Source organism: Salmo salar, chromosome ssa03 (assembly GCF_905237065.1).
Source record: "Salmo salar chromosome ssa03, Ssal_v3.1, whole genome shotgun sequence".
In the NCBI taxonomy this organism is placed as follows: domain Eukaryota; kingdom Metazoa; phylum Chordata; class Actinopteri; order Salmoniformes; family Salmonidae; genus Salmo; species Salmo salar.
This window is the reverse complement of record NC_059444.1, coordinates 74,525,458-74,553,065: the sequence shown is the minus strand read 5'-3', so window position 1 is coordinate 74,553,065 and position 27,608 is coordinate 74,525,458. Positions and strand designations below refer to the sequence as shown.

Genomic DNA, 27,608 nt, shown 5'->3' with positions numbered 1-27,608 from the left:
ATCAAAAGTAAATGTAATTGCTAAAATATACATAAGTATCAAAAGTAAAAGTATAAATCATTTCTAATTTCGAATATTAGGCAAACCAGACCGAACGATTTTCTTGTTTTTTTATTTACGGATGTTCAGGGGCACACTTCAACACCCAGACATCATTTACATATGAAACATTTGTGTTTAGTGAGTCTGCCAAGTCAGAGGCAGTAGGCATGACCAGGGATGTTCTCTTGATAAGTGTGTGAATTAGACCATTTTCCTGTCCTGCTAAGCATTCAAAATGTAACGAGTACTTTTGGGTGTCAGGGAAAATGTATGGAGTAAAAATGTATTTTCTTTAGGAATGTAGTGAAGTAAAAGTAAAATTTGTCCAAAATATAAATAATAAAGTAAAGTAAAGTACAGATACCCCGTGCTGTGTGTGTGTGTGCATGTGTCTGTCTCTCTGCATGTGTGTGCGCGTGCATGGGCGACTATGCATGCATTTATTAGAATGTTTGTGAGAGAGCGAGCGAGAGAGAGAGTGAGAGAGTGTGAACCATCTGTGTTCCTAATATGAATGTGTTTTTGCCGTCTTTGTCTGGTTGTGTTTTTATAAGGCCGTTACGAAGAAATATGCTGGTGAGGCATAAAGGATTTTAAATAAATTTGATCTGGCTATTCAGCCTTAATGTCCTTAGTTACACACTGATACAACATTACCCAAGTGATGCAGCTGCATGAATGGGTGACGTTTAGAAATATGAGCTAGTCTCAATGCAGTGAGTCATGTAGCTGGAGCTACACAGCATCTCTGGAAATGACTGACATTGACGTTGACCCTTACGGGCACATTTCCTGAATGGATAGACTGAAATCTAATTCACCCAGAGCCTCATCATCAGCTGCCAAGGAAAACAGGCCTGTTCTGTTCTGTTCTGTTCTGTGTGTTCCAGCACTGAGAGAAGAGAGAAGAGACAGTGTCTCCTAGTCTAGTCTCTAATACAGCCTGTTTATATGCTTTATTCAGTCATTTTTCATTCATTTTAATTAATTATATCAATAAGCCAGCATAGAACCCAGCTTTTCGGCATCCTGCCTTTCTCAACTGCTAATACGGTCTGGTCAGGGGAGTATAAGAGTAGGCTAAGTAGGTGAGGAGAGCAGCTGCTTTTTAAAGCTCTCTTGTCCAATCTGGTTGGTTGGAGATAGCTAGCTTTGACTCTGAGGTAAATTGAGAAAATTGGACCGATCAAAGGGACAGACTTAACGTGTAAAATGTTCCCTCTGTTGATTCAAGGTTGTAAAGAGCCTATCACTACCTATCATTCTGTTTTCAGTACCATGGACTGTTCCCTCCCATAGACTTTGCAGTCACTCTGATGTAGCGCAATGCATTGCTAGCTCCATTGGTTATTCTAGTCTGTCTGATGTAGAACAAACCATAGCCAGACTCCAATGGTTATTGCTCTCCAAATGCATTTCTATAGACGTATTCTCGTCATACTCCTTCAGCGCCATGGACAGCAGTTATCTGTCTAGCTGGCAGTGGAAAGCTCCACACTCATATGTACTGGCTGTCCTTCATCACCAGGGAGAGCTCCCCTGCCAACTCTAGTCCCTCTGCCTCTGAGCTCTGACTGTTAGTCCACTAGGTAAGCTCCAAAATGATTCACTTTGGTATAGAAGCATTGAAATTCACGCTTAACAAAACCTGATATAGTCACAAAAATGCAACAATCTCAACAATGATGACAATCCATCAGAAATCACAGTAAAATGTTGATACTCTCACTTTCAAAGTGGTGTGTTAAATACAAAGCTTGCATGTTTTGTCTTGCATTAATGAAATATATGAAAAGAGGAATGGGTGAATGAGCAATGGGACTTTGGCCGGGATTCAACCCATGTGGAGTTATAGCGCAGCGCGCTAGACAGTCGACAATAGCGACTGTCTGATGAATGATCATTTTAGAAAATGAATGATAATTTTCTACCTCTGGTTCGTTTGCTATTCCTATTTGGGATAAACGCTGAAAATAAGGTCTGAGGTTAACACAGGCTTAGGAGAGCTTATATGTTTTGTTCTATGAGATGATAACAGTCAGTTAACATGACCTTTAGGAATTATAAAGCCTTTGCGTTCTCAAAATAAGTCACTTGCTAATGAGTCGCTAACTGTCAGAGAACTTGAACTTCAGCGTTAGTAGCAAGCATTTTCACGTCACTCCGCCGACCATGCAAACTAGTCTACGCTATACTAGTCCGCCGAAAAGCTAGTTAGCTTAGTTAGCTTTCTGCTTACCAGCTCAAACAAAAATGCAACGATGGTATATTGTTTTGCTCCAGGCTGCAACCATATCTCCTCAGCGGGAAGGTGCTCATTTTATCAGTTCCTCAATGATGTTGTCTAGAGGAGACTTTGGGTCCGTCTGATAAGGTAAGCTAAGTCTGATAAGGTAAGCTAAGCCTGATAAGGTAAGCTAAGTCTGATAAGGTAAGCTAAGCCGGTTAGCTCAATGTCAAAGGCACGCGACCTGAGGTGTAGTTTTATCTTTTTACATGTTAGCACATCGTTAGCTTTTGGCTTGTTTTGATTACATAAATGCTTCAAAATTCACAAAAAGTTATGTTAGCTGATGAAGATTATCTCATAGAATAACACGTATCAGATCTAAGACTGTGTTTACCACAGACCTTATTTTCAGCGTTTATCCTGAATCCCTCCCAAAAAAACATTAATTTCCCCATAAGCTTTGGCCAGCGAGCCACGACAGTGTTAGCCTGCGTAGTGCCTACAAAAAGACACCTTTACTATTGCTCTCTATGAGCCTTTTAAAGGCATTTTCCCAGATGTTTGCAGAGATCAAATTCACAGGAAACACTACGCATGACGGCTCAAGCATAAATGCTCTTTAAAAGTCTGCTATAGTGCCGTATCACGCCTAGGACTAATTCCAGACCTTTGCCTTGTTTAGATGAAGTGGAAGGACCCAAACAGCGCAAACAGCACGTTGCTGGAATCAGACTTGGTGTGCCATAGAGGCACAGGAGAGCAAACTTCAGAGCATATAAAAACTGGAATTATCCTTGGCACCATTGAAACATCAACAGGTAGAATGAGACAGACTTATTGAGGGAGACATGTTTAGACGATATAGTGAGACATTTATTTTCACCTTTATTTAACCAGGTAGGCCAGTTGAGAACAAGTTCTCATTTACAACTGCAACCTGGCCAAGATAAAGCAAAGCAGTGCGACAAAAAACAACAACACAGAGTTATACATGGAATAAACTAAAGTACAGTCAATAACACAATAGAAAAATCTATATACAGTGTGAGCAAATGGAGTAAGGCAATAAATAGGCCATAGTAGCGAAGTAATTACAATTTAGCAAATTAACACTGGAGTGATAGATGTGCAGATGATGATGTGCAAGTAGAAATACTGGTGTGCAAAAGAGCAAAAAAAGTTAATAAAAACAATATGGGGATGAGGTAGGTAGTTGGATGGTCTATTTACAGATGGGCTGTGTCTGGGAAGCCCTACAACTCTCTAAAACTCTTTGAGTAGGAAAAGGGAGCTCACTGCTGGGGAACCAACAAGTACAATATGGTTTCTTGCAGCTTCACTGCTTGAACCCCTAACAAGAAATTGTTACAGGTAAACTATGTTTCTAAATACGAGGGTCACCGGCATCATCACATTTCTCATTCCATGATGGGCGTATGGACACATGAGAATGTCCGCTCACTGTTTTGCTGCTCCCAAATGTGTGATCAAGATTTATTTCAAGGCAGTCTCACGATCAAAACCCTTTATGGATAGGCTTGGCTACTTGGTGAATGCATTGGGCAGGATACAAACCCAGCTTTCATTGAGGGGAGGCCATGCTTAGTATTTAATACGGGGTTCCACAGCACAAAAAAAGCTAATCTCTTGTTCCATATGTAGCTGTAGACTTCCAGTCGTCGAGCTAACACTAGTTCGTATTGGCCCGTACAACTACCTCGAACTTCCTTTATATGTCACACAGAGACAAACAATTGAAATCATATCCATGAGTTCATCTGAATCACACAGTATCACTTTATATTAGGACTGATGGCAAATTTGAACAAATTATGATCATTTTGTGTGTCCAAACATAAATATTGAATTACATTTAAATGAATGCGTTTCTGGGTGTTATATAGTACAATGTCCCCCAAAATGCTTTTCTTACATTTCAAATGATCCATATTCCTCTATCATGTTTTCCACATGTTCAGACTATAATTTCAGATATGTGACAATTTGAGTGCAGTTTTTTATTACAATTAAAGGCATTATTTTATAGGCGTTCTTTAGTCTGAATATTGATTAATTTACCACAAGGGGCATGAAATATTGTTTAAACAATGTATGTTGCATAAAATAGTGTTTTGACATCAATTCAATAATATTTTTCACCAAATAATTATTTTTAATAAAACAATTATTTACCATATTCTTACTCTATAGTACCTTTTACTGACATATCAACCGCCTGGTTGAGCACATTTGAACAACATTCTTGCTTTTTAGCCTTTTTACATTTTATCCCCTATCTTTGGTGACTGATTTTAAGTTCTTACAGCTCTCAGAGTGGGCAAGGTTAGAGAGCCACAAGTCTGAACTGCAGCAACCCAAATATACACATTATGTAAATTGATGGAGGAAGGCTGGGAGAGTTGACCAATCAAGTTCAAGTGAAGATTTTTTCATTTGCACTTTGAAACACACTGTCAAAACATACCAGCCGGGTGAGAAAACAGCAATTTCAGGGCCACATAGATCCAACTCAGGGGAAGCAATGACCCAAAATGAAATGCAGACAAGTGCATTTTCTCCATTGACCTATAGGGGGCGCTACATGCAGGCCCAAGGCTTTGATGAATGGCACTATATCAGGTTTTGTTCAATGCGAAACAATTATACAAGCACCTCAATTTTCATTCTTCTATGCAAAATGTAACAATATGGTCTTTTTTTTGGAGCTTATCTATTGGACTTTGTGGAGTACATGCCAAGGCTGCAGCCATTTTGTGGTGAGCTGAGTAGGACTGAATTTGTTGAAGGTCTGAATGCAGAGGCCGTTAGAAAGCCTACTTGTGCAGATGAAGAGAGATGGAGAGGGGGATGGAGGAGAGGGAGAGAGAGATGGAGTAGATGGAGAGTGTCTCTGTGCATGTCTGTGGCCCTCTCAGCCCTGGCACAGCGATTAACCCCCGCTACACTGGCTGCCCCCTCTCTCTGTCCGCCGCGCCAGCTCTCTCTCTCCTAGCTGTCCTCTCAGTCTTCTGATTGCATGGAGTGGGCGTACAAATGGCAAACGGACAGACGACACAGGTGGGGGGAGGGAGCCTAGGGGCCTGCTAGCCCCCTTACAGAGATGCCCTGCCTGAGGCTAGGGTGAGATTCTCTCTCCCTCTTTTAGGCCCTCTTCTCTTCTCTGTTCAATTTATTTTCTTGTCTCCTCCTCTCCCTCCTCTCCCTCCCTCATTCCCCCACTCCGTATGGAGGTGAGCCCTACTCAGGTGTAATGTTGACGTCGGCTGTGCGGCAGACGTGAAGTGAGGACATTCTATTTCAGACGCGTGCGTCAGACGTGTGCGTGTCCGAGTGGTGGGGGTTGGGCTGCTGGCTGTGTGTGTGGGAGTCTGTTAATGGAACAAGCCAGAAAGTTTAACAGTTTGCCTCTCAAAGTGGGTAAATATCATGATTGGGAGAGCTGGGGTGGGTCTCAAATGGCACCCTATTCCCTATTAAAAAGAATGTGTGTACTATAGGGAATAGGGTGCCATTTGGGAGGCAAGCCTGGTCTGGAAGTGCTCTTTTAGGATCCAACGTCCACTTGCACTCTCTGTCTATGAGGCTGGCTACACTGTTTTTAGTTGTGTCCTCTGTGAATTGAGATGATGGTCTCATTGTGTTTATGTTACATTCTAACTGCTATGTAAAAATACAAATTCTGCTCTTAGGCCCTGTCTTTCTGCTACTGTACATGATGACTAGCATTTTCTCTACCTAGCCATTTGCTTTATGCTGTTTCTGTTATTCTACAAAGAGTGGTATGTCTGCCATTTGTTTAAATGATTTCCTTCCTATTTCATACCATGTACTTACATTGTCAATAGCACACGTTATCTCTCTCTTTCTCTCTTTCTCTCCCTTCTCTCTCATTCTCCCTTTCCCTCTTTCGCTCTCTCTCCTCTCTCTCTCTAACTCTCTTTCTCTCTCTCTGCTGTAGCTCTGAGTCGGTCAGCGATGCCCTTCGGACTGATGCGTAGAGAGCTGGCGTGTGAGGGATACCCCATCGAGTTGCGCTGCCCTGGCAGTGATGTCATCATGATTGAGACGGCCAACTACGGCCGCACGGACGACAAGATCTGTGACGCTGACCCCTTCCAAATGGAGAACGTGCAGTGTTACCTGCCTGACGCCTTCAAGATCATGTCACAGAGGTACATGTGGGGAGGTGGGAGGGTTGGGTGGGTAGGTGTGTGTGTGTGTGTGTGTGTGTGTGTGTGTGTGTGTGTGTGTGTGTGTGTGTGTGTGTGTGTGTGTGTGTGTGTGTGTGTGTGTGTGTGTGTGTGTGTGTGTGTGTGTGTGTGGAAGAAAAATAAGAAGACACAGGACACCCAGGGTGGGTGTGTCTTTCTGTCTTGCTTGTTTTTTTTAAATAATATGTGCTATTAGTGTGTAAAGTCGAGTGCATGCAATATGTGTGAAGTGAGATATGTGTTTGTGGTGTGGCTGCCTGCAGCTGCACTCTGGCTGTGCTTAGCATCTGCCTCCTCATAGAGCTGATCAATGGCAGCCCTCTCCCTGCTATCCATCACACATGTAACGGAGGGAGAGGGTGCTACTGGTGAGATGGAGGGAGGCACAGAGGGAGAGAGAGATGGACAGATCTGGAGGAGGACAGGGGGATTGGTGTGGGGATGGAGGGATGGAGAGATGGAGAGATCTGAAGGGGATTGATGTAGGGATGGAGGAATGGAGGGAGGGAGCGGGCTAGAGTGAACCACTGATGGGGAGATAAAGAGAGTGCAGCAGTGACGTGGAGAGAAATGGAGAATGAACGAGAGAGAGAGCAGAAAGAGAGAAATCATGCTAAAGCTGGATAGAGGAGGACACAGGAGGACAGAGGAGGATAGAGGAGGACAGAGGAGGGCAGAGGAGGACAGAGGAGGAAAGAGGAGGACAGAGGAGGATAGAGGAGGACAGAGGTGGATAGAGGAGGATAGAGGTGGATAGAGGAGGACAGAGGAGGACAGAGGAGGATAGAAGAGGACAGAGGAGGGCAGAGGAGGACAGAGGAGGATAGAGGAGGACAGAGGAGGATAGAGGAGGACAGAGGAGGATAGAGGAGGACAGAGGAGGATAGAGGAGGGCAGAGGAGGACAGAGGAGGATAGAGGAGGATAGAGGAGGACAGAGGTGGATAGAGGAGGACAGAGGAGGATAGAGAATAGAGGAGGATGGAGTAGGACAGAGGTGGATAGAGGAGGACAGAGGAGGATAGAGTAGGACAGGGGTGGATAGAGGTGGATAGAGGTGGATAGAGGAGGACAGAGGTGGATAGAGGAGGATAGAGGAGGATAGAGGTAGATAGAGGTGGATAGAGGAGGATAGAGGTGGATAGAGGAGGATAGAGGTGGATGGATAGAGGAGGATAGAGGTGGATAGAGGAGGATAGAGGTGGATAGAGGTGGATAGAGGTGGATCGAGGAGGATAGAGGTGGATAGAGGAGGATAGCGGTAGATAGAGGAGGATAGAGGTAGATAGAGGAGGATAGAGGTAGATAGAGGTAGATAGAGGTGGATAGAGGTGGATAGAGGTGGATAGAGGAGGATAGAGGTAGATAGAGGTAGATAGAGGAGGATAGAGAAGGATAGAGTAGGACAGGGGTGGATAGAGGTGGATAGAGGTGGATAGAGGAGGACAGAGGTGGATAGAGGAGGATAGAGGAGGATAGAGGTAGATAGAGGTGGATAGAGGTGGATAGAGGAGGATAGAGATGGATAGAGGTGGATAGAGGAGGATAGAGGTGGATAGAGGAGGATAGAGGAGGATAGAGGTGGATAGAGGTGGATAGAGGTGGATAGAGGAGGATAGAGGTGGATAGAGGTAGATAGAGGAGGATAGAGGTAGATAGAGGTGCATAGAGGAGGATAGAGGTGGATAGAGGTGGATAGAGGTAGATAGAGGTGGATAGAGGAGGATAGAGGAGGATAGAGGAGGACAGAAGTGGATAGAGGAGGATAGAGGAGGATAGAGGTGGATAGAGAGAGGTGGATAGAGTAGGATAGAGGTGGATAGAGGAAGATAGAGGTGGATAGAGGAGGATAGTGGATAGAGGAGGATAGAGGTGGATAGAGGAGGACAGAGGAGGACAGAGGTGGATAGAGGTGGATAGAGGAGGATAGAGGAGGATAGAGGAGGATAGAGGTGGATAGAGGAGGATAGAGGTGGATAGAGGTGGATAGAGGAGGATAGAGGTGGATAGAGGAGGACAGAGGAGGATAGAGGGGGATAGAGGTGGATAGAGGAGGATAGAGGTGGATAGAGGTGGATAGAGGAGGACAGAGGTGGATAGAGGAGGATAGAGGTGGATAGAGGAGGATAGAGGTGGACAGAGGAGGATTGAGGTGGATAGAGGAGGATAGAGGTGGATAGAGGAGCATAGATGAGGATAGTGGATAGAGGGGGATAGAGGTGGATAGAGGAGGACAGAGGAGGAAAGAGGTGGATAGGGGAAGATAGAGGTGGATAGAGGAGGATAGAGGTGGATAGAGGTGGATAGAGGAGGACAGAGGTGGATAGAGGAGGATAGAAGACAAAGGAGGACAGAGGAGGATAGAGGAGGACAGAGAAGGGGAAAATGTGCTGAAAAGGGAAGTGTGTGTGTGTGTGTGTGTGTGTGTGTGTGTGTGTGTGTGTGTGTGTGTGTGTGTGTGTGTGTGTGCTGGGAGTGTGAGTGTGAGTGTGTGAGGGAGCATACATTGAGCTGTTTAGATTATGTTGGTGTTATTTGCATATGAATGTTTCCCTGCCTTGTGTGCGTTTCTGTGTGTGTGTGTGTGTGTGTGTATGTGTGTGTGCGTGCGTGTGTGTGTGTCTGTCTTAGCAGCACTTGTCCCCCCCATTCTCTCACCTTTAATTGCTCACACTCACAAGCCATCGGGGGAGGGAGACTCTTACGACACTCTTCCCCCTCTTCCTCCCTCATCCCTCCGTCGCCTCATCCCCTCAGGTCCAGCTGTCACATGATCTAGTCTAGTGTGAAATGACCCCCTTCCGACCCGTTCCCTCCGTCTTTAGCCCCAAGGACATGTTTCTGCCTCTTCTCTTTTGTCTCTTCTGTCATTCTCTCAATGTCCTCATTCATTTTTTTCTCATCACTCTCCTCTCTCTCCTCTGTCTAGCTTTATTTCTCTGTTCCCATGTTTCTCTCTCTCTCTCTCACTCACACTTTCAATTTCAATTGAATTTCAATTTCAATTGAACTTCAATTTAAAACTCTACAGGATCGATCCCGTGGGACGGTTGAGCTAACATAGGTTAATGCAATTAGCAAGAGGTTGTAAGTAACAATAACATTTCCCAGCACATAGACATATCTGATATTGGCAGAATGCTTAAATTCTTGTTAATCTAACTGCACTGTCCAATTTACAGTAGCTATTACAGTGAAATAATACCATACTATTGTTTGAGGAGAGTGCACAGTTATGAACTTGAAAAGTTATTAATAAACCAATTAGGCACATTTGGGCAGTGTTGACACAAAATTTTGAACAGAAATACAGTGGTTCATTGGATCAGTCTAAAACTTTGCACATACACTGCTGCCATCTAGTGGCTACAATCTAAATTGTACCTGGGCAGGAACAATACATTATGGCCTTTCTCTTGCATTTCAAAGATGATGGTACAAAAAAATACAAAACAAACACGTTTTTTTTCTTTGTATTATCTTTTACCAGATCTAATGTGTTATATTTTCCTACATTCATTTCACATTTCCACAAACTTCAAAGTGTTTATTTTCAAATGGTATCAAGAATATGCATATCCTTGCTTCAGGTCCTGAGCTACAGGCAGTTAGATTTGGGTATGTTATTTTAGGTGATTTTTTTTATTTTTAAAGGGTGGATCCTTAAGGGGTTTTATTGGCATGGGAAACATATGTTTATGTGGGCAGTGTGCATATAGTCTGTCTTCTCTGGAGAGCCAGGTCTACCTTTGGTGGGCAGCCTTTCTCAATAGCAAGGCTATGCTCACTGAGTCTGTACATAGTCAAAGTTTTCCTTAATTTTGGGTCAGTCACAGTGGTCAGGTGTTCTGCCACTGTGTACTCTCTGTTTAGGGTCCAATAGCGTTCAATTTTTTTTTTTTGTAAATTCTTTCCAATGTGTCAAGTAATTATATTTTTGTTTTCTCATGATTTGGTTGGTTCTAATTGTGTTGCTGTCCTGGGGCTCTGTGGGGTCTGTTTGTGTTTGTGAACAGAGTCTTCTCCAGGTTCATCTCTCTGTAGGTGATGGCTTTGATATGGAAGGTTTGGGAATTGTTTCCTTTTAGGTGGTCTCTTTTCTGGATTTTGATAATTAGTGTGATTTTGATAATTAGTTATTTGGTGTTTTACGTTGTACACAGAGGATATTTTTGCAGAATTCTGCATGCAGAGTCTCAATTTGGTGTTCGTCCCATTTTGTGAATTCTTGGTTTGTGAGCGGACCCCAGACCTCACAACCATAAAGGGCAATGGGTTCTATAATTGATTCAAGTATTTTTCGCCAGATCCTAATTGGTATGTTGAATTTTGTGTTCATTTTGATGTTCTCTCTCTCTCTCTCTCTCTCTCTCTCTCTCTCTCTCTCTCTCTCTCTCTCTCTCTCTCTCCCTCTCTCTCTCTCTCTCTGTGGGACAGGTGTAATAACCGTACCCAGTGTGTGGTGGTGGCAGGGTCCGATGTGTTCCCAGACCCCTGCCCAGGGACCTACAAGTACCTGGAGATACAGTACGAGTGTGTCCCCTACAGTGAGTACCCAGACCCCCCATCTCCCACACCCCTCACCCCCTTCCCCACCCCCATCCCCATCCCCCTTCTCCCCACCTAACCCCTCTCAGCCCTCTCAACAACTGACTGGCATTCACACCAACACACACACAGACTCTCTCTCTCACACACTCAGCCACACACACAAACAGACAGACCAAGACCAGACCAGACAGACACACATTGCTCTCTCGCTCTTGCTCTCTCTCTCTCTTACACACACACACACACACACACACCTACACACACACACCTGCACACAAACACACCTACACACACACACAGCACTAAACCCTTTTTCTCCATCGACAGTGCAACGCTCCAGAGGCTGAGAGAGATTTTCACACGGGGAAGGTGCTCCACAAACACCATGGCAGATAAGCACTTCATACAGCGAGTACAGCGAGGGGTCAGCCTTTATTGCCGATCATAGCGGTAACACACACCATCACACTCACACACACGTTGACCCCTGGGCCTGCTAGTTTGCTTTATCTGGTGCCAACACCTTAGTAGTCCCTCTGATTTCCAATAACAATAAAAATTGGCCGCAGTGAGACTGGGAGGCAGGAGAGTGTGTCTGTGTCATCATGCCACAATGGGAATGTTAACACAAACAGCAAAGGGCTTATTTTAGACCACATGACCCTGAAGATGTGCACATTTCAATATCCCCATGGTAACTGGCTGCCGGCTTCCTCGGCTGCTGCTCACATCTCCGTGGCAGGTGTGACATACACACACACACACACACACACACACGTACAAACACATTACGCACGCGCTCTGTTGCTCATACACACGCACAAACACAAGTACAAAGACACACACATACACAAACACACGCAGAAACACACACCCACATCACACACTGTCTCTCACACACTCTCACTCAAACCCTAAAGCACGCACACATACAAGAACACAGGCAGACAGGGTGAGGATTCTGGTGTTGTGTGGAGCCTCAGTCATGTGAAAATCTCTGCTCAGACAGTGTCCCCTCCTCCTCCTCATGTACTATTACTCTCAGCATTGATCCTCTCACTGTGCAGGAGTATTCCAGGGGGGCTGCCGCCTCATCCCCCCTCCACTGGGAAGAGACAGAAGTGTGGTGTGTGTGTGGGGGGGTGCTTGATTGATGACTATGGGAGGGATGAAGGGAAGAGGTGGGTAAGAGATACTCTGTGGGTGAATGTCTATGTTTTTTCCTTCAGGGAGCCGTGAGTACAGGAACTGAAGAAAGCAAAACCGACATCAACAACTCCCTGACCTCTTCTCTGAATTCTCACACTCCTCTCTTCCTCTCAACATATCTCGATGTCAATATCGCCTTTTTTCATCTCTCCTTCTCTGTCAACCTTCTCTCTCTTTGTTTCATGCCGTTCTTCTACAACTCTTTATATTCTACTCTTTATCCATTGCCACATTTCTTTAACTCTCTCCATTGATCTCATCTCTTTCCATCCCTCTCTTTATCTTCCGCTGTTGCTTTCTTTTTTCTTTGCAGGTTGTAGGAGTTGTCCCAACACTCCACTGTCACCTGTAGGAGTTGTCCCAACATTCCACTTTCAACTGTCCAAGTGCAACACAAAGTGCAGCATGGCCTCCAGGCCTCTAGGGGAGCTGTCCTACCTGGCTGGCTGTGCCCCCTTAAGATTACGATGAACTCTGACCCTCCTCTGCTCAGCGCTCACAGGCCCTCAGCTAACCTGCCTCTAGATATATACTGTAGTTCAGGGTTGAGTCCTGTTACCATCGCAACAGTAAAAGTTATAACTGTGACCTTTGCTGTTGGGGAAGATTTTCTAGTCTCTGTTATCTTTCTTCTTCTCTCTCTCTTTTGCCCTGCAGCCTTTGGGTGAGATCATGTCCTCTTTCAGTCGCCTCTATCATCTCTCTCTCTGAACGTAGCCCTGAGATGTGAGTTGACTTGTTGTGGTGGTCAGGTTGGCTGGCCCCTGGTTGCTATCTTCTACTTCATGTGGCTCTCCTCTGGTGTTGTTTTGTTGTTAGGTGGTGATCTGGTCCTGGGTTATAAATAAATAGGTTCCTCTTCCGTCCTCTCTTATTCTCTCTTATTCCAGACCAGACATTTCCCTCTGACTGCACACATGAGCCAATTGAAAGTGACGATTAAATAGCTGCTGACTTGCATTTTTCCTATTCCCGTCTCCTATTAAAGAAGCTTGTTTATTGGATCTGAAGGAAGGAGGGTGGAGGGGGTTATGAGAAAATTGGAACCTGATTGCGTCGTGATGAAAAGTCTTGGCTGTCTGAAGTGAGAAAGACGAGCCAATTAGAACAGTCCTCCGTCAGTCTTCTCCTCTCCCTCAGGGATGGGCTGTGGGCCAGACCAGACTTGCAAACACACACACATACACGTTAGTTCTCCCCACCCGCGCCGCATTCCGACGCACCACGTTACGAGTTGTCGGGCTCTGCCACCAGAATATAAATAGATCCTGAGTGAATTAGACTCAGTCCTCCTCATCCCAAACCTAGTGGCAACTAACTGGGCTTCTATTAATTACCGGGAGAGGGTCATCTCATCCCAAACCTAGCGGCAACTAACTGGGCTTCTATTAATTACCAGGAGAGGGTCATCTCATCCCAAACCTAGTGGCAACTAACTGGGCTTCTATTAATTACCAGGAGAGGGTCGTCTCATCCCAAACCTAGTGGCAACTAACTGGGCTTCTATTAATTACCAGGAGAGGGTCGTCTCATCCCAAACCTAGTGGCAACTAACTGGGCTTCTATTAATTACCAGGAGAGGGTCGTCTCATCCCAAACCTAGTGGCAACTAACTGGGCTTCTATTAATTACCAGGAGAGGGTCATCTCATCCCAAACTTAGTGGCAACTAACTGGGCTTCTATTAATTACCAGGAGAGGGGGGTACCATCCCTCCCGCTCTCTACCCCTCTCCCTCTGCAGAGATTAATTGAATTTGCTGCTGCTAATCGCTCTGGTAATGCCCCATCTTTCATGGCTCACTGGGAATGCAGGGTGTTTTGGTGTCTTTATGGGTGACATATGTTTGTTTGTTTGGTTCTACTTAACGGGTGAGGGATAGGGGTTAGGGATAGAGGGATGGTGTTTAAAGGGCCGCTGTTGGCAGCTGGCATGATGCGTGCAGGCATGACACGTGTGTATATGTGTGTGTGTGTGGGTGTGGGTGTTTGCGTGCAAGCGTGTGTGTGACAGGGTCCTCTGTGTGCGTGTCACACAGTGCTTTGTGTTACCAGCCACCTGAAACGTGGAGGTGACAGGCGAAGCAGCTGAGTCGACACAGCACTGTCAGATGAGCTCAGAAGAGGCGGCCAGTGTGTGTGTTTGTGTTTGTGTGTGTGTTAGTGTGTTAGTGTGTGTGTTAATGTGTGTGTTAGGATGTGTGAGCATGCCAGCAGAACATAACAACAGCCAACAAGTCAAGTCATATCTCACAGTGCCAAAAACCCTGCAAGCCCTTACAGAGACATCACTTTGTCTTCACTGGGCAGAACAGAGCAAGAGAAACTGTTGTGACAGAGCCACAGATTCACTCTGTCAAGGCTTGCTTTAGAACTGGCTTCTACCAACACATTGTCACACTCTGACCTAGGAGAGCTGTGTTTTCTCTGTTTAGTTAGGTCAGGGTGTGATAGGTGGGTAGGCATTCTATGTTTTGTTTTCTATGTTTTGGCCGGGTATGGTTTCCAATCAGAGGCAGCTGTCTATCGTTGTCTCTGATTGGAAGCCATACAGGCAGCCTGTTTTTCCCTGTGTTTTTTGTGGGATCTTGATTTTGTGCGGCTGTGTGTGAGCAGCCCCAGAACGTCACGTTTGTTTCAGTTTCACGTGTTCGTTGTTTCATTCAAGTTCACAAATAAATTATGTGGAACTACCGGCACGCTGCGCCTTGGCTAATATATGACAGGGAATTCGAAGACAGCACTCGTGACACACATACTGAGTGTACTGTATAAACTATACCTTATTATATCATACTATACTTCACACTATATTTATTTCCTAGTTCACCACACACACTATATATATTTCCTGGAGTAAAAATCCTACACCACAGTAGATTCATATCATGTTGCCTAGTCACTTTATTCTAGTTATATGTACATATCTACCTCAATTACCTCGTATCCCTTCACATCGAATAGGTACTGGTACCTTGTGTATATAGCCAAGTTATTGTTACTCATTGTGTGTTTATTGGTACTTGTATTACTTGGTGTTATTCCTTTCCTATTATTTCTCTATGTTCTTTCTCTCTGCGTTGTTGGGAAGGCACGTTTGTCTACAACTGTTGCTGACGAAGCCTGTAGGAAGCCATGTAAGTGTAGAGAGCAGAGTGTAGAGAGGAGAGTGGAACTCTACCTGTCCCTGCTCCCAGTAAATGTAGAGAGCAGAGTGTAGAGAGGAGAGTGGAACTCTACCTGTCCCTGCTCCCAGTAAATGTAGAGAGCAGAGTGTAGAGAGGAGAGTGGAACTCTACCTGTCCCTGCTCCCAGTAAATGTAGAGAGCAGAGTGTAGAGAGGAGAGTGGAACTCTACCTGTTCCTGCTCCCAGTAAATGTAGAGAGCAGAATGTAGAGAGGAGAGTGGAACTCTACCTGTCCCTGCTCCCAGTAAATGTAGAGAGCAGAGTGTAGAGAGGAGAGTGGAACTCTACCTGTCCCTGCTCCCAGTAAATGTAGCACTACATCATTATTGATCCCTACTTCTCTTTCCAGTGTGGAGATCCATGCTACACGACCAGGACTGTTACACTCAGTGGAGAGTCAGGCCTTCTGCTATTGCATCAGTTGGCCAACTTATCTTGTTAATAATAACAGTGCAGCTAACTGAATAAGTGAATTGTTAAATCACCATCATGTACTGTGCTACTCTATACTGTTTAGTAGCTTTAACTTAATGTCCTTCTATACGTTTCTAGAAGTCACCACTGGGTCTGTGTACTGCGGATCGGGACATTTGAATCACAGAAATGTATTCTGGGGTGTGTATTCATATAAGTGCCTTTCCGGACACAAAGCTTCTGTAACTTATAGTTTACTTGTCTGGATGGGTTTGTCAGGAGAAGGGGTAATTGTGTTGTAGTTTGACACGTTTAGAGAGAAAGAGAGAGAAATGCAATGCAATGATGTCAGAAAGGGAGATTCTATAAATATGTGTAGGGACACCGTTAGGGACTCATGTTTGGTGGGAGACAAATGGGAGGATTGGGTTGAGCCTGGAAGAAATGAATGAAGGATGAAGAGACAGCAGGAGAGGAGAGAGGGCATGCTATTTCTCAGCAGTGTGGTGAAGGAGAGAGGAGAAGAAAGGTTGTCCTGCAGTGCTCCTCAGGTATCCGTGTATATGTAGCTCTGTGTTAGCGTGCTGTGCCTCGTTAGTATTGGGGGTAATTGATAGGGTTCTGGAGAGCAGTGCTGAGCAGAGGAGGTGCCTGGGTTTTCATTCTCACCAGGGGACCTACGATGGAGCCTGAATGAATCAGACACTCAGAGACCCAGGTGGCTCTACTGTACGCTAACACCCCGCAATGCACAGTGTGTGTGTGTGTGTGTGTGTGTGTGCGTGTGTGTGTGTGTGTGTGTGTGTGTGTGTGTGTGTGTGTGTGTGTGTGTGTGTGTGTGTGTGCTACTTTACAGAGCAGCAGACAAGGACCAGAGGACGTCAACAAATCAAATCTTCCTCTTTTCTTCTCCTTCTCTCCTCTTCCTCACCAAAGCAGTTCATCCCTCTTTTATTAGGGCTCTCTCGTTCTCTCTACCTCTCCTTCATTCTCATTTCTCTGCTTCACTCTCTCGTTCTCTCTACCTCTCTCCTTCATTCTCATTTCTCTGCTTCACTCTGTTGTTCTCGCTACCTCTCTCCTTCATTCTCATTTCTCTGCTTCACTCTCGTTCTCTCTACCTCTCTCCTTCATTCTCATTTCTCTGCTTCACTCTCGTTCTCTCGTTCTCTCTCCTTCATTCTCATTTCTCTGCTTCACTCTCGTTCTCTCTACCTCTCTCATTCATTCTCATTTCTCTGCTTCACTCTCTCGTTCTCTCTACCTCTCTCCTTCATTCTCATTTCTCTGCTTCACTCTGTTGTTCTCGCTACCTCTCTCCTTCATTCTCATTTCTCTGCTTCACTCTCGTTCTCTCTACCTCTCTCCTTCATTCTCATTTCTCTGCTTCACTCTCGTTCTCTCTACCTCTCTCCTTCATTCTCATTTCTCTGCTTCACTCTCGTTCTCTCTACCTCTCTCCTTCATTCTCATTTCTCTGCTTCACTCTCGTTCTCTCTACCTCTCTCCTTCATTCTCATTTCTCTGCTTCACTCTCGTTCTCTCTACCTCTCCTTTATTCTAGCTCCTCTCCTCCACTCCATCACCCTCCACACCAACACACACAATTTTGTTATCTCCCTGAAGGTAGTGTGTGTTTAGAAAACAGGTCACACAGAAACATGATATAAAGGACCTCCTGCTCCCCCTTGGACCCTGTCTGACACATAACTGTCATGAAGAGACACCACATCAAACCTCCACAATGCACCATGCAAGGCTCCACTTTACCCATCAGCCCAGTGTGTCTGTTTACAGCCATGAGCATCTTGCTCTCGCCTCTCTCTCTCTCTCTCGCTTTCTCCGTCCACCATGCTGTTCTGACACTGTGAGCCTCATTCTGCCTCATTCTCCCCCTCCTCCTTCCGCCCTCTCCCTTCCTTCTGCCACCCTCTCCCCTCCTCCCGCCTCATTCTCCCCCTCCTCCCGCCTCAGTCTGCCCATCCTCCTTCCGCCCTCTCCTCTTGCTCTGATGCTCTAATGGCTGCTCTAGCAGTGGGAGTTAGCTCCCTCCTCCTGCCCTCCTGGTGCCCCCCTGTCCTGGCCACGTGGGACCCATACATGAGCCCATAGATGCTCCCCTGAAGGATGAAATGGCTGCCACTCCCACTCTCTTCACAGGGTTTCTCCCAGCGTCTGATCTAGCTGTCTGATGATAAAAGCTATAGAGATGGAGGTGCTCTGTTGCTCTGATGCCGTGATGCAGAAAGGCCCCCCTTTCTCTCTCCCTCTCTCTCTTCCTCCTCCTCTTCTTCCTCCTCTTCTCTTCTTTCCTGGAATGTGTCCAGTACAGACACCTCTCATGCTGTACTGTTGATGAGAGAGGTGATGACATGGCTCTCCAGGGACCAAAAGGCTTCGCACAGCATTCACACGTTCAGCAACATGCCGGACACATGTCCATGACACGTCTCCTTCCACGTGGCAGGGAAGAAACACACACACACACAGACACACCTCTCTCACACACACAAACACACACACCACTCATTCGTCCGCCACAATGAGTGATGTCTATGGAAAGCTGCCTTACAAACTGCCATAACAGCTTATGTCAGCCAAAGCCTCATAGAGGCTCAACGCACAGACTAGTGATTAGTGTTTGATGAGCCTGGTGTAGACCAAAAGACAGGGCCGTGTCTCAGACTCTGTGCTCTCTCTCTCTCTCTCTCTCTCTCTCTCTCTCTCGCGCTTTACTTTCGTGTCTCCTCCTTCCGTCTCTCAATCCCTCTGTTTCTTTGTTCTCTCTCTTTCTTCCTTCCTTCTCTTTTGATGAGTGCATCTGAGCCCGGCGAGCAAGCTGCTCCCCATTGATTGGCTGGTCGATGGATTGAGCGAATGCCGGGGTTCTGTAGCTGAGCGCCGTGATTTGGCGTACTGAGCGCAGTCAGACGCAGCGCCACTTTCCTGGGATTAAGAGACAGGTTCAATGTAGACCCTGTAACCCTGGAGAGGGGCTAGACGAGAGGCACAGTGACACCCCACACACTGGGCCACTTTCCTCATCACCCTCTCATCTCTCCATCCCTCTATCTAGCTCTATTTCTCCCACAGCTGCTTCCAAAGAAGATTCTTCAGGAACATATATGTGTTTTTCTCTCCCTGACAGGACCCAGGAGCTGGAGTTCGGAAGGAGAGAAAGAAAGACAGAGGGGGGGAGGGAGGGGTGGGATCCTAAGACGGAAAAACTGGAGGTCGGGTTGAGTACATGTATGTGTGGATGGTTGGGGATTGTTGGGTTAATGGAATGGAAATGGAGTAAATCCGAGGTCAGGCCATTTTCCCTCCTCATTTTTCATTTGAGTCGCCATCCTTTCTCTGAGTAGCCAACCGTAACACAGAACAAATAACATGCTTAAAGAAAAGAGAGAAAGGATAGCATTTTATTTAATCTCAATTTTGTCTTTTTTCCTGCACCTGTTTTTCTTTCATTCTCTTTGCTCTCTCTCTTTTTTCTCTCTCTCTGTCTCTCTTACTCTGTCTCTCTCTCTCTCTGTCTCCCTGTCTTCCTCTCTCTTTCTCTTTTTTCCGATGCTTGAATAGAAGTGGATCAAAAAGGTAAAGACCACATTGAACATAAAAACCACAGCTCGCCCCTCCCTCCTCCTCCTCCTCCCTCCTCTCCTCCCCTCATACGCCTTCCTAACCCAGCACCTTGTGTAGTGGTCATGTTTGATGTTGATATCCCTCCCCTTTCTTTCTCTCTTTCTCTCCCTCTCTCTCTCTTTCTGGATTATAACCAAGACTCTAAGATCCTTCCAGATTTCCTCCTTGCCTCTGATGACACCAGCCTGACCTACACGCACGCACGCACGCACACACACACACACACACACACACACACACACACACACACACACACACACACACACACACACACACACACACACACACACACACACACACACACACACACACACACACACACACACACACAAACCAGCTGACCACTCTGGAGGTCCATGAACTATTTCTGAGAGAGAAAAAGAGAGAGCATTCTTATGTCATGGTTTTACCACTATACAAACTACATACCAGTGGCCATTCACAAACTTAAAGACAGATAACATTGTGTACATTGTTACCACTTCATGGCCGGTAAACCTTTTCTTCTCTTCTCCCATTCACTGTAAACCTATCTCTCCTCCCCTCAACGTGTCCACATGTTGGGCCACAGCCACCTGACAACTCCTCATGCTGACATAGTTCTCCATCTGGCCCTGCAGTCCTCACTCGACCTCATTGAGTATGATTTAACCATTTCTCTATTGTTTGCAATTAGTCATTTGACCCTATCTCTAATTGGTTCCCTCCAGATCCAAGTGACTCCTCCTCGTCCTCCTCTCTTCTCCACATTGTTTTATATTCTTCTCTCTGCCTCCCTTTCTCTTTCTTTGTTTCTTCCTTCCCCCTTTCATTTTTCCTTACTTCAGGGCGAATCTTACATTTATTTGTTTTCATTTTCAACTCAAAAAGACAATGGTATTCAGAATCCCACTGGCCCAAGTTTCTCCTTGATCATGTGACATGAGTCTGTCCCTCGTTAAGCACTTTCTCCCATTTCCAGGTGCTTCAGTGTCCACTCTCTTTCTCTCTATCACTCAAACAGCTTTAAATGCAGTGCCCTTCTCTCCTCCTCTCTTCTCTCTTTCTTTTGGCTCCGTTTCTGCCTCAGATCTTTCATCTGTTCATCACAAGTAGCCGCTGGTTCTCTGAGGCCTCCTCAGGTTTCATCTCCTTCTTCGCCTCCTCCTCCTCCTCTTCTTTTCTCTTTCCCTCTTAATCCATTTGCTCTTATCACTGCTTTTTCTTCCTTCTCTTGCTTTCGTTGCACTGCAACCCCCCTGTGTGTCCTGATTTGGCCGCCAGTCACCCCTCCTTATCAATAGAAGTCAGCTAGTCCTCCCTTCGTACAGCATGTCTGTATGGATTCAGAGGGGTGCCACAGTAGGTGGTACAGTCCCAGTTAGCATCTATGTGTAGTGGCTGCTCTGTTCACTAGGGGGATGGTACTCTCTAAAGAGCCAATCAGTCACTGGTCTCCCAATCACAGAGCTTACAAAGAATGCTGCAGGGGATGCAGGGCTCAATCCAAGGTTAGAGGAAGGAAGAGTATTGCCGCCACTGGGAACAGGCACCATTTGGGCCGCCTCAAAAGGGTCATTTAATCTCCCAGGTTGTGTCTGAAATGGCACCCTATTCCCCACGTAGTGCACTACAGGGCTCTGGTCAAAAGTAGTGCACTATATAGGGAATTTCAGACTGTCCTAATCTTACCTTTGACCTTTTAGATGCCCCCGCCCACAACACCGTTACACATCAGTCTTGACTAGTACCCTTTACTGTCTGTTTCCATGGATAGATAGATATGTACAGTAGGTTATTATAGATTGAAGGGATTAACCTCTGTAGCAATGCCATTAAGTCCTTTATGGCCCCATATCCATCTGCCTGGATGTGGCTTTTCACTGACATTCATTGTTCCTGTATGTCTTGTTTTTCCCTCAACCGACCGACCACCATTTTGTTACTCCCTGCCTGGTAGCTATAGCAAACCCTCCTCCTCTTCCTCCTCCTCCTCCCCCCCTTGATCCACCTTGTTGTTGTTTTTTTACCCACATTTACTATCGTTCCTCCCAGTGACCATGTGACCTAAAGACCCCTCCTCTTCCTCCCTCTATCCTCGCTTTAACTCTACTGCTAATTATGATTACCTCTATATCTAATTTTTTATTAATTAACAATACTCTTAGATTGTGTTACCTGTTGTCCCTTTGTTAATGCATTAATTCTAATTGATTGATTCACTGATTGGTTGATTGACAGATTATGGTAATGGCTGCTCTGCTGTTGTGTTCAGGAGCTGGTCTGTGAATGTCAGTCGGACTGATGGACAGTCTGTCCGTCATCAGTAGCTAGCTAGAGAGACAGATAGACAGACTGTCTGTAGTCTGTGTGTTGATAGACTTACATATTCATTTCCTTGTCACCGTTCCTTCATTACTATTGACACGTGAATTGACTGAATAGGTGTCAGCCATCTTTCTGTCACCTATCAAGTCCTTTTTAATCAGTGATCATGAAGGAAAGGAGACAAGGAAATGAATCTACAGTATTTAATCAGTGATCATGAAGGAAAGGAGACAAGGAAATGAATCTACAGTATTTAATCAGTGATCAGGAAAGGAGACGAGGAAATGAATCTACAGTATGTAAGACCTGGTACACAGCCTTAATATTGGTTTTTAATGGGACTAAAGGAGGGGGGAGTATCCCTCACACCTACACTCTTAAAAACAGGTTCTATCTAGAATCTAAAAGGGTTCTTTGGCTGTCCCCATAGGATAACCCTTTGAAGAACCCTTTATGGTTCCAGGTAGAACTATTTTGGTTCCAGGCAGATCCATTTTGGGTTCCGTCTTAAGCCCTTCCCTCAGAGGGTTCTACCTGGAACCAAAAAGGGTTCTCCTATGGGGACAGCCAAATAATTATTTCTGAGAGTGTAGAGACACATTTATTTACCATTGAAATAGTGTCTCTGTGGGCGAATGAGGATAGAGGGAGGGAGGGAGGAAGGGAGAGAGAGAGAGACAGAGAGAGAGGGAGAGAGGAGCAGTCGCTATAGAGACAGGCAGTAGCTCCTCATTAGGAATGACCCATCACACACACGTCTGGTCACGTGACCAACTGCACTCAGACATTCTATTCAGCAGGCAGTCGAGGAGAGAGGAGAGTGAAGGAGAGAGGGTGAGATGGGGAGGGAGAGAGAGGGAGAGGAGAGAGATAGGGAACTGACTGACTGTACATTGAGAAGTAATTGCATTGTTAAAGCTAAAGAGCTCTGGCACAGGCAGGTGGCCATGAATAGAAATAAGTCAGGACCTTTATGGACAGATAGAACACACCACCAGAGGTAGATGTATGGACAGCCCTCACTGGGGAAGGAAGGGATGGAGAAAGAGAGAGTAGAGGGATGAAGAGAGTAAGAAACTGGCTGGGTGCTGGCTACTGCTACAGTAGCTCAGCAGGGTTGGGGTCAATTCTGTTTCAATTTAGTCAATTCAGGAAGTAAACTGAAAATCCAATTCCACTTTTCCTTACAATGAAAAGCAATTAGGAAAATTGGACTTTCCATTGACTACCTAAACTGACTGAATTGAAATGGAATTGTGGCCTGTCATAGTGTCCCTCCAGTGCTGTACCCGTACCTGCAGGCGGTGTCCTCTGTACTGTATCTGTGAAGCTCTGTCAGTAGGACCACCTGTGCTGCCACTCAGTGTGTCAGTGCACCTCTCATAGAGATAAGACGTTTCAATGGACACTTTCTCTCTCTACCCAGGCCCTGCTGCCCCGCTATTGGTCTCAGTGAAGGGGTTTGTCTTGAAGTGAACATGACGGTTGATAAAAGTGCCAGCCCCTTCCTTCTGTCTACAGTGTGCGTGTGGTGTGTGGATATGTGTATGAGTGTCTGTGTGTGTAGGTTTGTGTGTGTCAGTGTAGGTGTGTGTGTGTGTATGTGTGAGTTAGTATTCTGTTTTGACTACCTTGCCTTGACCCCCTTGCTGTCCAAAAGGAACAGGACACAATCTGGGACTCCCACCTCGCTCTCTCTCTCTCTCTCTCTCTTTCTCTCACTCCTCCACAGAATTAACTCACTCCCTCTCTTATTCTCATTTCACAGGAAATAACCTATTGACTCCTCTGACTCTCTCCGTTTCTCCGTTTCTCCGTTTCTCTCTCTCTCTTCTTTTTTACACCCACAAAATACACTCTCACTCTATCCTTTACTCTTTCTCCTTCTCTCTCCTTCTTTCTCCTTCTCTCTCTCTCTCTGTCGCTTGCTATCTCTCAAGCACACCTACACGCACGCACGCGCACACACCAACATGCTCATGGGTAACGACACACACACATGCACCTGCACCCTACACACACACACACACACACACACACACACACACACACACACACACACACACACACACACACACACACACACACACACACACACACACACACACACACACAGATGTACTCTTACTTCCAGACGATTAAGTGTCCATGCTGAAGGAGTGGTTTCATGGCGCTCCATTGTGCCCCCTGCTGGTTGCTGGCTGCAGTTACCTGCCAGGAACAGGTGTGGGATTCAATTAGAACAGCAGGCTCTCCGTGCCCAGGCCAGGTCTGTCAAGGGGCTACTGGGTCCTGTTCATTAGGCACCAAACGCAAGAAAACAGACTGAAACAGGGAGGGACTACCTGGACTTGTCCAATGAGAAACACTCATTTTTGGTTTCCGTTGCAACACTTTTTAAAACTATGTGTGTCCTAATGACCATGATCCTGGGATAGGCAGGCTATACATCACCTCCCCATAACCAGTCTGTGGGATACTCTAGGATGCATTTCTCCAGACACTCTAACGTACATAGATAACCCAAGGTCTAGACTCTAGAGGATGTCTCCAGAAACTACTGTAGGAGAGACGTGGTCAGGTCTGGGCTATGCCAGGCTGTGTCTTACATAACAATCATATCAATCCATGGCCTCACATTACATCAACAACAAGACCACAGCCATTTTAGAAACACATACAGTCTCCATTGAGATATCTCTATATCTCATTACTCTATACCCCGTTATGATCACAGTAGAATGATATGATTGCTTTATTATAATACAGTATGTAATGACAGATTTTATATGAAGATAACCATTAGAAATATATTCCCCAGCAGTCCCTGGATTAAAATGATTTGCCCACTACGGCACACAGTATGATCTCAGCAAGCTGTCATTGCTTAGATGTAATTCTATATCACCAGTCAAAACGGTCATTATTATTCCCAACAAGGTAGTAAGGTACAGTATCTGTCATTTCAAAGGAGATTCTGTTCCTTTCATCATATTCATGCCACAGCTTCATATTGATGAGAAACAGTCACTGTTGACCTATTGTATTGTGCCAGGAACAGCTGATAAATTCATTTCCAATCATTTTTTCATGGCAGTATTTTTCTGTAAAGTGTATACAATAGAAGATATAGTGCCCGTTCCAACTTACACCCTATTCCCTATATAGTGCACTACTAGGGAATAGTGTGCCATTTGGGATGCACACCTGTACACAGCAGATAAAAGCATGAAGGTTGGTTGTTAATCCTTGATAAGGTAAGTTGTATTACAGTACAGTAGGTTTGGTTATACTGCCTAGTGGTGTGGCCCCATTGGACCGTGACTGCTCTGATCGTGCCAGACCAGATTTCCACAGCTCCTAAAAATGTATTTCATCTAATCTAACAATCTCAACTAATCCCAGAAGCTCAATATGACTCAGGCTAACCTGTTCTAGGCCAGACTAGGATAATACCTAGTCCGATCTTTAATATCCCATCCCTAATACCTCATATCCATCTCTAATACCTAATTCATATAGTGCTGCTCCTAATAATACTAGGCTGTGTGGTAGTGTGTGTTAGCAGGGTGTGGCTGCCTGGGAGGTCAAGCTGTCCATACAGAGAGAGAATAAACAGGAAGAGGGCATGCTGGCTGAAAGAACAGGTCAGAGTTAATGAAGCCTCCCAGGCAGGGTGTGGAGCGGAGCGGCTCCCTCTGTTTGTCTTTGTGTGTGTGTGTGTGTGTGTGTGTGCGTGCGTGCGTGCGTGCGAGTGAACCTCTCTCTTTCTTTTCTCTGGTCTGTGTGTGTCAGTGCCAGCTCAGTGTGACCGCCTGGGAGGCCAGTCCAGTGATGAGCCCCACTGACACCCAGCCCTGCCAGCCCACCCAACACCCAGATAATTACAATAAGCAGAGCCAGAGAGCCATGTTAGAGTTACTATCTGCAGACTGTAAAGGGACAGAGAGAATAACAGGACAAAACACATAGGATGATTAGCCCTTACTCTTTACTGCAATACCCTGTTATACAGTAATGCTGACTATGCTACTGAATAGTGTGAAGCCGATTCAGGGTAGTGGTGCTGTTAATATATTACTGGGATCAATGATTTGTCCCATAAATACCTGTTAAACCTCTTGTGATTCACCGTACATAGAGAACCCAATTGGGCCAGGAACCAAAAGGTTGCTGGATCGAATCCCCGAGCTGACAAGGTAAACTCTATTGTTCTGCCCCTGAGCAAGGCAGTTCCCCGGGCGCTGAAGATGTGGATGTCGAATAAGGCAGCCCCCCGCACCTCTCTGATTCAGAGGTTAAATGTGCAAGACACAATTCAGTTGAATGCATTCAGTTGTACAGCTGACTAGGTATCCCCCTTTCCTTTCCCAATATGAATACAAGTCAGCATTGTGGATTAAAGGTAGCCCTTGACAATGCACTGCACCAGCCATTTGTTTGTTATCCAAGGCTGGTCTGTACAGTAGTCATGGACTCTTTTCAGATATAGACTCCCACCATACACTTTTTGGTTGTTTTGGTTGTAAATGCAGGTCGTCCATTTGTCTGCTTGTCCGTCTGTGTGTCCTGTGTTGTTGTGTGCGTGACTAGAGACAGGACAGTAACACGCCTGTGTTGGTCTGTCCTTTATCCTACCTTGAGGCAGGAGGATGTTCTGTCTTTGTTTATGGGTCAGCTACATGCAGCAGCTTGTTCTGCATGCTCTTTATTTCTCTACTCCTCTTTACTTTGATGCTGTTGTTTGATTTTTTCATCCTCATCACAGCTTTTCTAATAGAATTCAGCCATTTCTCCCTGAGCTAGTTTTCTTGGATATTTTATATGATTGCTGGAAGTGTAAAATAGAGATGAAGGAAGAATACCTGACAAAGTCACTGTACATGAGAACTACATTCAAATTACACATTGACCCTTGAGGGTTCCCCAAAACCAGTGGGCTGTACCAATGTAAATATTTTCAACTCTACGGGGGTGCCACTGCCTACGTTAATAACTCTAATAAATATGGGGCTCCCCAGCACGCTAGAACACCCCTGCTGCTGGAAACCATTCTTAGATCAACCACTGCAGCTCCTCGGCTGCTTGTTTTAACAATGGAGCATGACAGTCCCTTTGTGAAGCCCCTCTATTCAATGTGTGCTTGTTTACGCCCAGGCTTGATTTGAGTCATGTTTTGACGTAAGATATTCATCCCTGCTGAGTCCCCTCAGACACAACAACAGTATCATCACTGAGGCACAGCACACAGCCACACACTTCTGAGAGACTAAAACTTCCCACTGGGCACAGACGCCAATTCAGCATCTATTCTACGTTGGTTCAACGTAATTTCATTGATATGACCTGGAAACAACGTTGATTCAACCAGTGTGTGCCCAGTGGGGAGAGAGAGAGGCATAACATATTCATACTACTATTGTGACCAGCAAACATTTCCTCAAACCATAAAAAGAGAGGCACATAAAGGAATAAAACACATTTTCCCTAAACGTTCCTTTCTCAGAAATGCTGCCATCTCCTACGGTATGCAGCATTTCCAAGGATGTAGCATCCTAGGCTTAGTTCCATCCTAGTAAATCTGGCAGCAATGTTTGTGTATGTGCATGTGTGTGTGTGTTGACTGTGTCTAAACGCCCCTGCAGGGACCAGTTAGACCACGGATCCGTTCAGTCATAACGTGACCAGTGTGAGTTTCCTGTCCTCTGTTCTCAACACACTGACTGGCTGGGCTGCTGGGGCCAGGACACATACATAACTGAGTATCCAGAGAAGATGGGGAGCCCTCTGTTC

At 45.5% G+C, this 27,608-nt stretch overlaps 1 protein-coding gene across 3 annotated transcripts in view; it reads left to right on the top strand.

Moving 5' to 3' along the window:
• adgrl1a (adhesion G protein-coupled receptor L1a) overlaps positions 1-27,608 on the top strand; it is a 162,782-nt gene that overhangs the window by 99,189 nt on the left and 35,985 nt on the right. For 2 of the 3 annotated variants that reach the window (XM_045715416.1, XM_045715415.1), the window contains 3 exons: positions 6,252-6,465; positions 10,941-11,050; positions 19,446-19,460. In XM_045715416.1, coding sequence (XP_045571372.1) covers positions 6,252-6,465; positions 10,941-11,050; positions 19,446-19,460 — 339 coding nt within the window. The remainder of the gene's footprint in view (positions 1-6,251; positions 6,466-10,940; positions 11,051-19,445; positions 19,461-27,608) is intronic. The other variant, XM_045715417.1, reaches the window with a different exon arrangement.